This window comes from Callospermophilus lateralis, chromosome 11, assembly GCF_048772815.1.
Source record: "Callospermophilus lateralis isolate mCalLat2 chromosome 11, mCalLat2.hap1, whole genome shotgun sequence".
NCBI lineage: Eukaryota > Metazoa > Chordata > Mammalia > Rodentia > Sciuridae > Callospermophilus > Callospermophilus lateralis.
In genome coordinates this window covers 20,367,909-20,380,240 of record NC_135315.1, presented here as the reverse complement: position 1 = coordinate 20,380,240, position 12,332 = coordinate 20,367,909, and the positions used below count along the sequence as shown (strand labels likewise).

Genomic DNA, 12,332 nt, shown 5'->3' with positions numbered 1-12,332 from the left:
ATTCATCCAGCAGCCTGAAGCCCTGCTGACAACTGCAACTTCATGAACTGCCCTACTGAGCTTCTCCTGAGTGCTGAACCACGGAAACCTCAAGGATAAGTATTTATCATTGCTTGAAGCCATTTTGCTTGGGAGCAATTTTTTTTTTTAACATAGCAATAGATAATTAATCTATTTAATTCATGTGAAGCCATGTTCTAGGATGGCAGGTTGTTGCTGAAATTTCTAGCCCCCCTCCTTTTTTACAGTACTGAGGATTGAACCCACAGCCTCACACATGCGAGGCCAGTGTTTCACCATGGAGTTACAGCCCCTGCAGTTCTATATACTTTTTCTATTTTCTAATGCCAGAAGAGTTTGCAAGAGAAGTAAAGCTAAGTAGACTTCTCTGTAGCTCTGTGTGCTTTCCACACCTTCAAGAGCATTATATGTCCAAGGGGACAGTACAGCAAGCAGCATTTTCTAGACTTCTATGTTGTGAAACCTTTGGTCAGGGAGTACCCAAGGACTAGCATTCCCTTCTGACCACCCCCCTAAATCTGCAGCAAAAGTCCTTCCTATGGGTATCCTGTCTGACACGAAGAGCCAGGGAGATGGACAAGGTGAAGCACTCTCCCAACAGCTTTTGTTTTTTTCAGCCAGACAGCAGCAGTGGTAGGAATAGCAACAAAAATAAACATCAATGGTTAGTATTATGGACTAGTGTCAGGCATTACTCTGCATTACTCTACTGATGATCTATTGATCATCATTCCCACTAACAACAACAACAATGAAGATACTCCCATTTAATACAATTAACATTTTCTGAACACCTACTAAGTATCAGGCCATGTGTTAGCTACTTTAAGTATATTACCTCACTTAGCCCTCTGAGCAACCCCATGAGGTGGGAGCATTTATTTGACCCATTTTGATAGGTAAGGATGGTGGCAGTCTAGGGAGATCAAGTGACCTGCCTAGGACACCTGCTGAGAAACAGGAAACTGGGATTTGAACTCCTCAGGTCTTTGATTTCAGAACTGGTTCTCCTAACCCCTGCACTCTGCTGCCTCCCTCTGGCTACATTTTAGAACCAAAAGGAGAAAAAAAAAAAGAATTACATCAGAAGCCCTGAAACACCTTTAAAAACCCATTTCCCTATATTTTCTGATTTTTGTAATTCAGTCAGCACTGAGGCATGAGTAGAAAAATTTCTTTTTTGGACTTAAGCAATATCCCTCAATGGCCAAGTCTCACTGTGGGAGGCCCCTCCCTGGCCTCCAGCTCATTACCTGTCTCCACCAATGGCCACACCCTCGTAGACGCCATCAGTGGTCCGGGAGATGATGTTGTTGAGCTCGTTGGACATGCCTCCAGAGCGTGAGACGTAGGCAACACTGCCAGGGCGGTACAGTTTGGAGGCCAAGATGTTATCCAGCATCCCGCCTGTATTCCCAATCTTAAAGCACCCTGGCTTAATGCCCCCAACCTGTAGGGACAGAAAGTAGATCAGGGAGGAAGGTTACTTTTTGACCACAGGGTGCAGGGAAATAGCCCCCTGGCCAGACTGGGGAGAAAATGGCTGAGAGAATTAACATCTGCTTATGGAGTTTCCTGCTTAGAAGAATCTCTTTTTTTTTCTTGAGACACTATACAGAAAAAAAGCTTTTCTGGTTAAAAAGAGTCACTGCCCTTACTCCAGAGGGCCATGCACCCAGCAGAGGTGGACAGCAGAGCTGGGCCTCGCCATACACCATCATGTCCTGCCTCTGAGATAAAGATCCCTTGTTTAGTTCAACTCCTAGCTTCAAATTTTAAAGCAACAATTAAGGAAAACCAAATATTCACAAAGCACAATTTTTTCTTATGTGAAGACCTTTAGGTCAAAAGTAAGGCTTCCAGGTGGCCTTTTCTTCTGTTTACAGTTAAAGGAATAATCAAAGACTATGCTATGGTTATAAATAAACACTAACCGTCCCCCACCTCCCCAAAGTTTTCCATCTGCCCCTTAGAACTATAAAGGTGATGGTCTGTGGAGTTTTACTTTAAAAACTAACTGAAAATGAATTAACTCCACAAGTATTCCCCAATCTTCCCAGTCTAGGAGAGGGACAGAATAAAAACTTAAGTTTCCTAAGGACCTCAAGTTTAAAAGCTTTCCAGAGGGTACACTCACAGTGGCAGGCCCGATAATGGTTACTCCCTTCTGGTCTGCCTTCTTGATCAGCTTCCTTGTGAGGGCCTCAGGGATACCTTCTGCTATGATGGCGATGGTCCGGATCTAAAGGATAAGAACAGGGTCTTCCTGTGAACTCTCCACCCCAGACAGGCAGCAAGACAGCATACATAGTTCAAGGGCTCATCGAATGACAAATCAATGCATCTCCTTCCCACAGGTGTCTTTGCCTACCCTGATTGCTCTAATCCACTCCCCAAAGGAGGCACTGGGTACAGAGTGTCACAAATATTTAATAAATGAGCAGAAGCAAATGTTTCCAAGACCCTACTACATTCTCTCACCTCAACTCTCAGATCCCTACCATTTCTTGTGCCTACCCAGAAAACAGCTGTCTCTGGCTTTTGCCTGGTACCTGCTCAGTCTTCACCATGTCTCTGCAAGGGCAAGGCCTGTGAGTGAAAGAAGCTGCTTCCACACACAGCCCAGAGAGTGGGCTGAAGAAGTAACCCAGAAGGGGTTGGATCGAGAATAATCTCTGGCTCTGGACCAGAGGCCAGAAGACTTCTTGTAAAGGGTCAAGATCATAGTTTAGCTGGGCATGGAGGCACACATCTGTAATCCCAGCGGCTCAGGAGGCAGAGGCAGAGGCAGAGGATCTTGAGTTCAAAGCCAGCAACTTAGTGAGGCCCTAAGAAATCAGTGAGACCCTATCTCTAAATAAAATACAAAAAAGGGCTGGGGATATGGCTCAATGGTTATGAACCCCTGAATTCACTCACCAGTACCAAAAGAATATCATAGTTTAGCTGGATGTGGTGGCACATGCCTATAATCCCAGCAGCTTTTTTTTTTTTTTTTTTTTTTGAGACAGTATGTTGTTAATTTGCAGAGGCTGGCCTCAAACTTTCGATCCTCCTGCCTCAGCCTACTGAATCAGGATTATAGGCATGTGCCATCATGCCTGGTGCTGGCTGTTTTTTTCTTTCCCACTTTTTTTATTGGTGCATTTTAGTTTGGCTGTGTTTTGACAAAACGTTATTTAGAAGAACAGGTGATGAGCTAAGTTTTGCCTCAGGCAATAGTTTGCCCAAGTCTGTTCTAATCTTAAAAAAGCAGTTCATTTTCTTTTCATGTCATATGATTATCAAAATAATTTGTTTTCTATAATAAACTAGAATAAGCCATTCTGGGATCAGATAAAAAAGAATCAATACTCTATAATCTATAAAGAGCTTTTACAAAACAGCAGACAACCATCCAAAAGAAAAAAAGGGGAAGGAGGGCAAGTCACAGAAAACAAATGACCAAACAGGATTCTCTCAACAGTTTGGCTCTGGGTCCTACATTAATTCTAACAGAAGAAAAACAGATTCAAAGTCTGTATTTTAAAATTCAGGGTTGCATAATAAAACATCATGAATTCAGTGATGATTATGTTTAAATATTAAGTTTATTCTTGTTGTCAAACCACAAAACACAATAATGACGATCATTGAGTTTGCATCAAAAAAAAAAAAAAAAAAAAAGAAATGACCAATTTTTAAAATACTCCCAGCTACTCAGCAGGCTAAAGCAGGAGAATGGCAAGTTTGAGGCCAGCCTCTACAACATCTTGAAACCCTGCCTTAAAATTAAAAATTAAAAGGGGGGGAGATGAGAATGTAGCTCTGATATTGGCTTTAATCCCTAGCATTGCAAAAATAAAGAAAGGAAGGAAGGAAAGATGGGCTGGGGGTGTAGCTCAGTGGTAAAGTACCTGTGTAGGTTATCTGAGGGCCTGTGTTCCTGGTGGTGGTGGTGGTGGTGGTGGTGGTGAAGCATAGGCAAATTATGGGGTTAGGAATACAACTCAGTAGTAGAGAACTTGCTTAGCCCTAGCACACACTGGTTTTGATCCCTAGTGCCAAAAAAAAAAAAAAAAAAAGTGTGTGGAAAAAAATGCTAATTAAATAGAATACCTATTAATTTTGACAAATGTTTAATGTTGACAAGAGGAAGGGGACAAGGTGTACTACCAATAGGAGTTGACACCACTACATCTTTCCCAGATGTCAGGATGGATCAGAGGCTTCCAACCTGTACATTCTGATGTAGAAATTTATGGTAGGATATATGTAAATGTTAACCCAAGATGTTCATCACAAGACTTGGAAAGGCAAAAACAACGCTACCAACTTGTTATCTACTGATGTGGAAAGAGTAACTGAAGAATGATTATACACTAGCTAGGTGCAATATTACTCCATTTGTTCAAAATCCAAAAGAGTTGTAGAAAAGGTGTAAATAATGTTAGCAGCCATGTTTCTAGGATGTGATAATTTAAAAGTACTTAAATTTCTTTCTATGATGAATATGTAATATTTTTACATTAAGCCAGTATTTCTGACCCCATTTTTTCAGCCAGTTTTGGATAGCACAGAGAAGATCTGGTGGGAGATTTAAGGCTGGAACTGGCCCTTTGTAAGTCTACATAAGCGGCCCCTATCTGGCCTAACCTGATTTCTGAAAACACCCAAACACTGGCCTCTCCCAACTCCCAACCCTTTTGTCTAAGTCCATAACTGTGGACACCATTCCAGAGTCATCCCACTTCCCTACTCCAACGCCTCCTCCCTGCATCCCCCAGAGCCATGCTATTTACCTGGGCATAATTCATGGTCTCCATGGTGCTGTCGTAAGCAGAGCGGAGAGAGGCAAAGTTGATCAGCACATCTACCTCTGGGTGCTTCTTCATGGCATCGGCCATGTTCTTGAAGACAGGGATCAGGATCTCCTTGTGTCCCCAGTAAAACTTCTGCTTGTGGTCCCCACTGTGAGATAGCAAAAGAAGGGTTAGGACACCCTCAACCAGTCAGGACTGGTGAGGGGGAAACTAAGGGGAGGAACTTCACCTAGAAAGAGAACAGGCATGGTCTCAAAGATTATCCTTCTAAAGGGGAAAGATCCCCCAGAAATACTAACTGCCTCAGTCTCTGGGAGATACAAGCCCTTCCCCCACAAAGGCCAGAAGCTAGTTGACCCCCCACACACACACACGGCTTATCTCAAAGGGAGAGAGGAGGCATCCTACTGGTTAACCGTCTCTATGTTGTCTGCCTGGGCATGACTCACGTGAAGGGGTAGACCATGGCGGCCACCGAGGGCTCATCCCGGGAGCACACGTAGTCAAAGTCCAGCATGCCTTGCACAGCCCGGGTCTGCATGCCCCACACGATGGCCTTGGTGTGGCGGCTGAAGAGGGTGGCACTCTTTCCTGGTGGGCAAAGACACAGCGAGTGCACCCAGAATACACTGCCAGGAGACCTCCAAGGGCATGGGCTGCCTGCGAGACCCGTCTGTGCCCCAAGTCCAGGATGGTGGCCCATCAAAATAGCAAAGAATGTTAGGATGATGGCATTCTGAGAGCTTTTAGGGGAGGAGGTACCTCAATTTTTCTGGAAGGAGGCAGCAGAGAGAGCAAAAATAGCTAAGACCTGCCTGGCTGATAAACAGCACCTCAATGAACAGAAAAAAAGATTCCCCATGTAGAGAACGGGCCCTATCAGTGAAGCCACCCAGAATTCCTCCAGGCCAAATTTCATAGGAAAAGTGATCAGTGTGCATCCCTGTGGTTTTAATAAATTAAGGTCTCCATAAAAAATGTTCAGCTCTCCCCATTTTGATAGCCCCAGGACTTAAACAACTCCCCAACAATGCTTATCACGCTGGAATTCTGGACACAAAAATAATTGTGGTCAGAGTTTGAATTTTCAAAAATTCCGGGTCAGCGTAGGTCCAATGAGGAAGCATGCGGCAGCTAGGACAGAAGACAGGGCAGCCGTATCTGACCTCTGACTGGGCTCTGGCACAAGGCAGGAGGGCAAGCTGCAGCACAGGCCCACTGACCTCCTCTCCTACTCCTCCCAGCCTTCTCCCTTCTCATCAATGCTCATAACAATACTCTGGATATAACAGGCTCTCTGGTGAGCAGAAAATGATGAGGGGCAGAAGAGAACAAATGGAGCTGGTGGAAGTAAATCCTCAGGGCTGGCAGGTAGCTCCCCCTTCAACTCCCTAGTCAGGAAAGCAGTCCTAGGGGAGGTTCTGAGATCTCCAAGGAGAACAATGCATCTACTGAGTGGCATCTGGTACTAATTAACCTAAAGTACTCGTGCAGGCATGGCTAACCAAGTTCACAGACTGATTAAATCCCTGTATAGGCCAGCAGTAAGCTTCTCAGGACAGAAATCTTTGCAGATTCCTAGGACTGACACCTGGAACTATGGATCAGATGAGACATGGGATCTTAGAACAATGGAAGATATCCAACCCCATTCTTAAAATTTCTAACCCCAAGCAACTAAAGCTCAGAAAAGCCAAATGACAGTAGTCCAAGATCATCTAGCATTAGAACCAGAAATATGAAATGACTTAAGAAGCAACTCAATGTGCAAGGAGGAAGACTATGAGTCACTGGGGCCTGTGCCATTCCAAGGGGATGAGCATGTGCCCATACACACATCTGCACCCGACTGTCTTCAGAGAGACAAAACCCACATCTCCACAAACCCACACACACCTCCAGCACAAAAGGGCAAAGCTCAAGTGCTTGCCTCCTCAAGCCCAGGGAAACAAAGGGGCCATCATGAGCCACCAGCAGCAGGGAGGCCCCAGAATACTGGTGGGAGAGAGAGGGTACGTGTGTCCCTCAACCCAGGCTCCTCCTCTGGCCCTGCTGCGGGACAGCTCACTCCCTTCAGCCTGACCTGTTCTCTTCCCTGACCATCCTTCTCTGTCCACTTCTCCCCATAGCTGTTACAGCGAGCAAAGGAACAAAGCCTCCCACTCAGAGGCCTCCTTCCTTTGAGTGGCAAGCTGAGAACTTAAGTCTGTCCCTGTCCCTTGCCTAATTAGGCCTTCCCATCCCTGAAGCAAGAAGTCCAAGTCAGCTCAGAAGACTCTCTAGTCCCACAGCTGCGCATGTCAAAAAGTTATATGGCAGCCCTAAAGCTCAGATCTGATTAATCTAGTCCACGATCAACAGGCAAGGGCATGCACGTGCAGGAAACGTGCACTGTATTAAACTGAGACACCAAAGCCCCGATCCCTTCCAGTGACCCCATCTACAGATACACGGGTTCTCTCTCTCTGCCTATCCTGTTCTTCTATCAAACCTGTTATGGTATTAGCGCCCTGGAATGAAGTTCACAGTGCAGAAGCTGAGGCAGGCCAAGTGAGAAGACAAGGACATCATGAAATGCAGATGAGCATCAGGGGTGATTCGAGGCTCCCTGCACACGCCAGCAGACACTGACACCTACTGCTCTCTGCCACTCCCCTTACAGCTGAATGGCTCCCTCCTTCCCAGGGGACCCTCCCTCCTGACACCCTTGCACTCTCCAGAGCTGTAAGCATGGCTCTCACTTCACCTCCCTCCCAGGCAAGCAGCCAGAGACAGCCAGCCACAGTGAGGAGAGCGCTGGGTGCAGGCGAATACTGACCAGAGGTAGGAAGGGCAAAGAGCAAAGACTAGGACTTCAGGGCAGGCTACACTGAGGCAGGGACAGAAAATATACCAGACAACACTGTAACCCACCAGGAGAGGAAGAAACAAAGCACACGGAAAAACCGTAACCCACTAACAAAGCCACACGCAGAATTGGAGCAGGGTGAGGGCATCCTACCTTGCAGGGATCTTGGACTTGGGACTGAATCTGTCAAAGAAAATGACCAAGGCAACTGAGTGACCTGCTGACGGCTGGAGGCTTTGGCAGGAGAGTGGGAACAGGGAAGGGCCCCATGGACAAGCCGTTCTGCGCTGATGCCCTGTTTATATTTTTGCAATGGACAGGAGAAAAGCCAACAGAATGGGCAAAAACACCAGCCAGCGGAAATGGGAGCAGGAAAGGGCAAAGGACCGAGGGGTGTGGAAAGAGGGGGTAGGGGGAGGAAGGTTAGGTGGGAGTGCTGAACACTAGCCTCCCCCAGTCCTCTGGAGGGACAGCTGGGTGACATACTCCCAACTGGGCTTTCAGGCTGGCCAAGTCTTATCCTCTTAATGCCATTCCTCTTTGTCCCCATGAAGTACAGCATGGTGTTTAGACCAGCATGGGGCTGGATCTGTCATTCTTTGCCAGGAACAAAGCTGCTGGCTTGGGGATCACAGGGCAGTGGCTCCTACTCAGGAGCCCTTGGACCTAGTGTCACTATTTCCCAAAACGCCTTAGCATAGTCTGTATCAGGCAGAGGCTGCACAGGCCACATAGGCCTAGTGGTACCAGTGATGCTCAGCTAATGCTGGTGCCAGGGCTGGCCAGGGTCACATTTCTATGAATCAGGACAAAGATGAATTAGGCAAGGTATGGATGGGCTAGCAGACAAGATCCTTTCTTACACTGCACTCACACAGTAGAGAATGTGTGTCCGAGAGTAGGGTGGGCTACTGTTGCAGGAGCTTACTCTGCGGCCTGAGCTCCCAGCTCCTGCCCTGCACTCAGGAGGAATCTGGGAGAACTTCCCATCTCCTGGTGTTTCTCAAACCCCATCTCCCCCATAGCCTCCTTCATCAGCTGATAACTCCCCAGGAAGAACCAGGGGTAGAAGCAGATGGAGAGTGAGGTGACCCAGCACAGAGTGGGTCTTCAGGAACACCCACAGGCAAGGCTAAGTCACCTCAGCCTCGTGTCTAGTTCTCACCCTGTGCCAAGTCCACGCTCATAGAGAAGCCCAAACTGTGTCACCTCTGCTCTGCTGGCCCAAGCAGGACCAAGCAAGAGAAGAGGAGGGAAGGCACTGAGGCCAGTCCCAGCAATGGGCAAAACCTCGGGGAGTTACCTTGAGGCATGGCAGGCTTCGCCTTCTTTGCAGGTGCCACCTCATCAGCCCTGGACTCAGAAAAAGACGCTGTCCTGCTGGGTGCTGGAGTCTGGGTGGTTCAAGGAGAGGAAAAGATTAGAGTCACAGGTATGGATGGCAGGGGGTGGAGGGAAGCCACTAGTTCTTAATAGCCTCAAAGAAATCAGTGAAAAAAAATTATGTACAACGTTATTCTTTTGAAGCTGCTTCCAAAAACACTATTCTATTAATTTTCTGTGGTAGAAATTAATAACATCTCATGTTACAGATATACAAATGGAGAAGAGTTAGGATTTTAACTCAGGTATGACTTTAAATCCTCAGTCTTTCCATTATTCTATCTTGTCTGGGACACACACACACACACACACACACACACACACAAAAACACCTGGCACAGGGATCCAGAAACCAATCTTGTACTGATTTAGCAATATTTCCCCTGTGTCCCTAAATGGCAAAGGAGAGGCACTATATCCTAGATTAGGAGACTGGGGTGGGAAAACAAGATGATTCCTTCTGTTAAGGTAGGAGGAAAGTTGGTACCTACCGACGTGCTCCCACTGGCATTGAGGAGGAAATTGGCAGTGTGGGCTGCTGTGGGTGGCTGATTGGGGATGGGCCGGTGGCCTAGGGCCATGCCCACGATGGCTGTCATGTGAGTCTCTGTGCCAAAGACGTGAATGGGGATCCCAGTGGTCTTCCCTGTGCAGGAAGGAGAAGAACCCATGATTCAAGTCTTTGAGTAAGTGCCCCAAGTACATGGGACTCCACAAAGGCCCCTTTACTGCCCTGCTCAATGTGTGGCGCTTTTGGCACAAGAACAATTATCCAGGACAAATCAACCATAAAAATCTCACCACTAAACAAATCTTTCTAAAGATCTTGCCAGTAAAGCCAAGACTCAAATGACCAAATGCACTGTTAGCATGCATTCCTCTAGCTTTGGCTTATATGCTCGCTCCCCAACCCTCCTCACCAGCACTGGCAGGCACCTGCTTCCCTCTGTCCTAAATACCCTGCTTGTTCTTCAGGGCTCTACATGGAGTAAAGGATTTTTATATTGTAGATGGATGTAATACCTTTATTTTACTTATTTACATTTTTATGTGGTCCTGAGGATGGAACCCAATGCCTCACATGTTCTAGGCAAGCACTCTACCACTGAGCTACAACCCCAGCCCCGAGCCAGGGATCTTGGCGTGACTGATCTCACATCACTCAGCTCAACCCAAGTGCCACTTGGCCTCAAAGGCCATCTCCACACCACAGAATCCTAACAGAATCTTCATCCAGTTGCTTACCTGTCTAATGTTCCAACTGTGAGAGCGCAACCTAGTAATATTCACTGTGCTGCCCTAGTGCCTGGTCCATAGGAGGCACTCCATGTTAAGTAACTGGAAACCAGCACTTGGTACCCAGTGATTTAGGCATGGGAGAGAGGGCTAGTGTTTGTCACAGATACCAAATTTGGAAAAATGCGAAAATGGAAAGATTTTCTCTTTCATTAGAGGGCAAGTTCACCAAGCAAGAACATTTTCTATCTGTCTCACTCTGGAACTTCACACTAAGTCCTGCTCTACAGAAAACTGCTTTTAGCAAAAGTATAGGCATTTAAGACCAAAGCTGCTGGTCCCCAACTTCACCTGCTTTAGGTTCAATCAGGTTAGGGTTAGGGAGACCGTACTTTAGTTCTGACTGATGAGACATGATCCCCAGCTTCTTGAAAGCTCTGAGTAGAGGATTTCATGAAGCCACAAGTCACTCAAAACACAAAAAAAGGTGAAAGGAAATCAACATGGTACCACACCCCCACTTCCTTTCCTCCCCATCTCAACTGGGGGCAACTCTCTGCTATTATGCCAGTTGCTCAACCCCTCTCCTCTTTCCTCCACACACCAGCAACCAGTGGTCCTGAGCCTGCTTCCTCTACCCCTCCACCTCTCACTCCCAGCACCATTCCTATGATGGAACATGGCCTCAGCCTCTTAGGTGGTCTCCCTGCTTCTACTAATGCTGCTCTTCTATCTACTCCCCACCCAACAAAGAACCCAGTCAAACCTAAGTCAAATTGTGCGGTTTCTCTGTTCAACCCTCTCATGGCTACCATGCTGGCGTCATAGCAAGTCCTTCCATGTTTGTTTGTTTGTAATAAGATCTTTATATGATGCTCTGGCTGCCCTTGAACTCATGAACCTCCTGTCTCTGAAGTAGCCAGAATTACATGCTTGTATCACTGTGCCTGGTTCTATTTCTTTCTTTTTTTTTTTTTTTTTTAGGTGGACACAATGTCTTTATTTTATTTTTATATGGTGCTGAGAATCAAACCCAGTGCCTCAGGCATGCTAGGCGAGCGCACTACCACTTGAGCCACATCCCCAGCCCCTCTATTTCTTAAACAGAATTGAATGACAATGCTCTTTTGCCAATTCTCAAGTTTAGACAGGGAGCTTGTCAGGGGTGGTTAAGAATGGAAGCAGAAGAAAGGTACACATCAAGAACAGGGATTGGGAGAGCATGAAAGAGCCCAAAGATCAACTCTCTTGCAGCAATCCCAAAATGGCAGGCCACAGCCCTTAGGCTGAGAAGGAAAGAAAAGTCCTCCATCTTACCGACTTCTCCCATCACCCGTAAGCCCTCCTGATAGTTGGGGCCACCTCTTCGGACAAAGATTGTGACCTCGTGCTCCTTCAGAGGACCCTGGTAATCTCGAATTGCTCTCACAATACCCTGGAAGACCAAAGGAATGAAAGTTATGTAACTAAAATAAGCAGTCACAAACCAAGTATCTAGAACCATGATAAACAAATGTACCAGGTGTACATGACAAGGGCTGCTTCCCCTGAAGCACGGCAGGCACTAGTAGTCAAGGATCACACACATGGCTACTGATCTGTGTAACCCAAAGGCCAGCACATGACCACTTTGTAATGTTGCTGAGGTGGATCTGTGGGGTGCTGAGAGCCAATCTTCTCGAAATCCTGGTTCACTAGGCCTCCAAATTCAGCAGGGCTTGATTGTCTCTCTTGTCCTAAGTCATTTTACCACTCATTGCAATTGCAGGTATGTGTGTCTGTGTTGGGGTCCTAGGAAAGGTGTAGAGTCTTCTTCAATGACAAGGCAGCTTAAATGACTTAGGGAACAGCTCTTTCTATGTATTTCCATCCATTCTGAGAAAATTATAAGCTGAAAAGTGCATCCAGTACTATTTCTCCAGACAGAGAGCAAGTTTATGAGCTGGAGTCTCATCTCTGCCAACAGGGCATTTTACAGAAAGCTCTATGCTGTTCCTGCTCCACACCTACCAACCCTCACCAAGAGTGCTGCCTTTACTACA

At 46.6% G+C, this 12,332-nt stretch overlaps 1 protein-coding gene across 2 annotated transcripts in view; it reads right to left on the bottom strand.

Annotated features, from left to right (window-relative positions):
- Acly (ATP citrate lyase) overlaps nt 1-12,332 on the bottom strand; it is a 40,118-nt gene that overhangs the window by 13,137 nt on the left and 14,649 nt on the right. Inside the window, exons 11-18 of one of the 2 annotated variants that reach the window (XM_076870547.1) lie at nt 11,608-11,725; nt 9,546-9,700; nt 8,975-9,065; nt 7,825-7,854; nt 5,273-5,414; nt 4,803-4,971; nt 2,159-2,263; nt 1,275-1,471 (exon numbers count right to left, since the gene is read on the bottom strand). In XM_076870547.1, coding sequence (XP_076726662.1) covers nt 1,275-1,471; nt 2,159-2,263; nt 4,803-4,971; nt 5,273-5,414; nt 7,825-7,854; nt 8,975-9,065; nt 9,546-9,700; nt 11,608-11,725 — 1,007 coding nt within the window. The remainder of the gene's footprint in view (nt 1-1,274; nt 1,472-2,158; nt 2,264-4,802; nt 4,972-5,272; nt 5,415-7,824; nt 7,855-8,974; nt 9,066-9,545; nt 9,701-11,607; nt 11,726-12,332) is intronic. The other variant, XM_076870548.1, reaches the window with a different exon arrangement.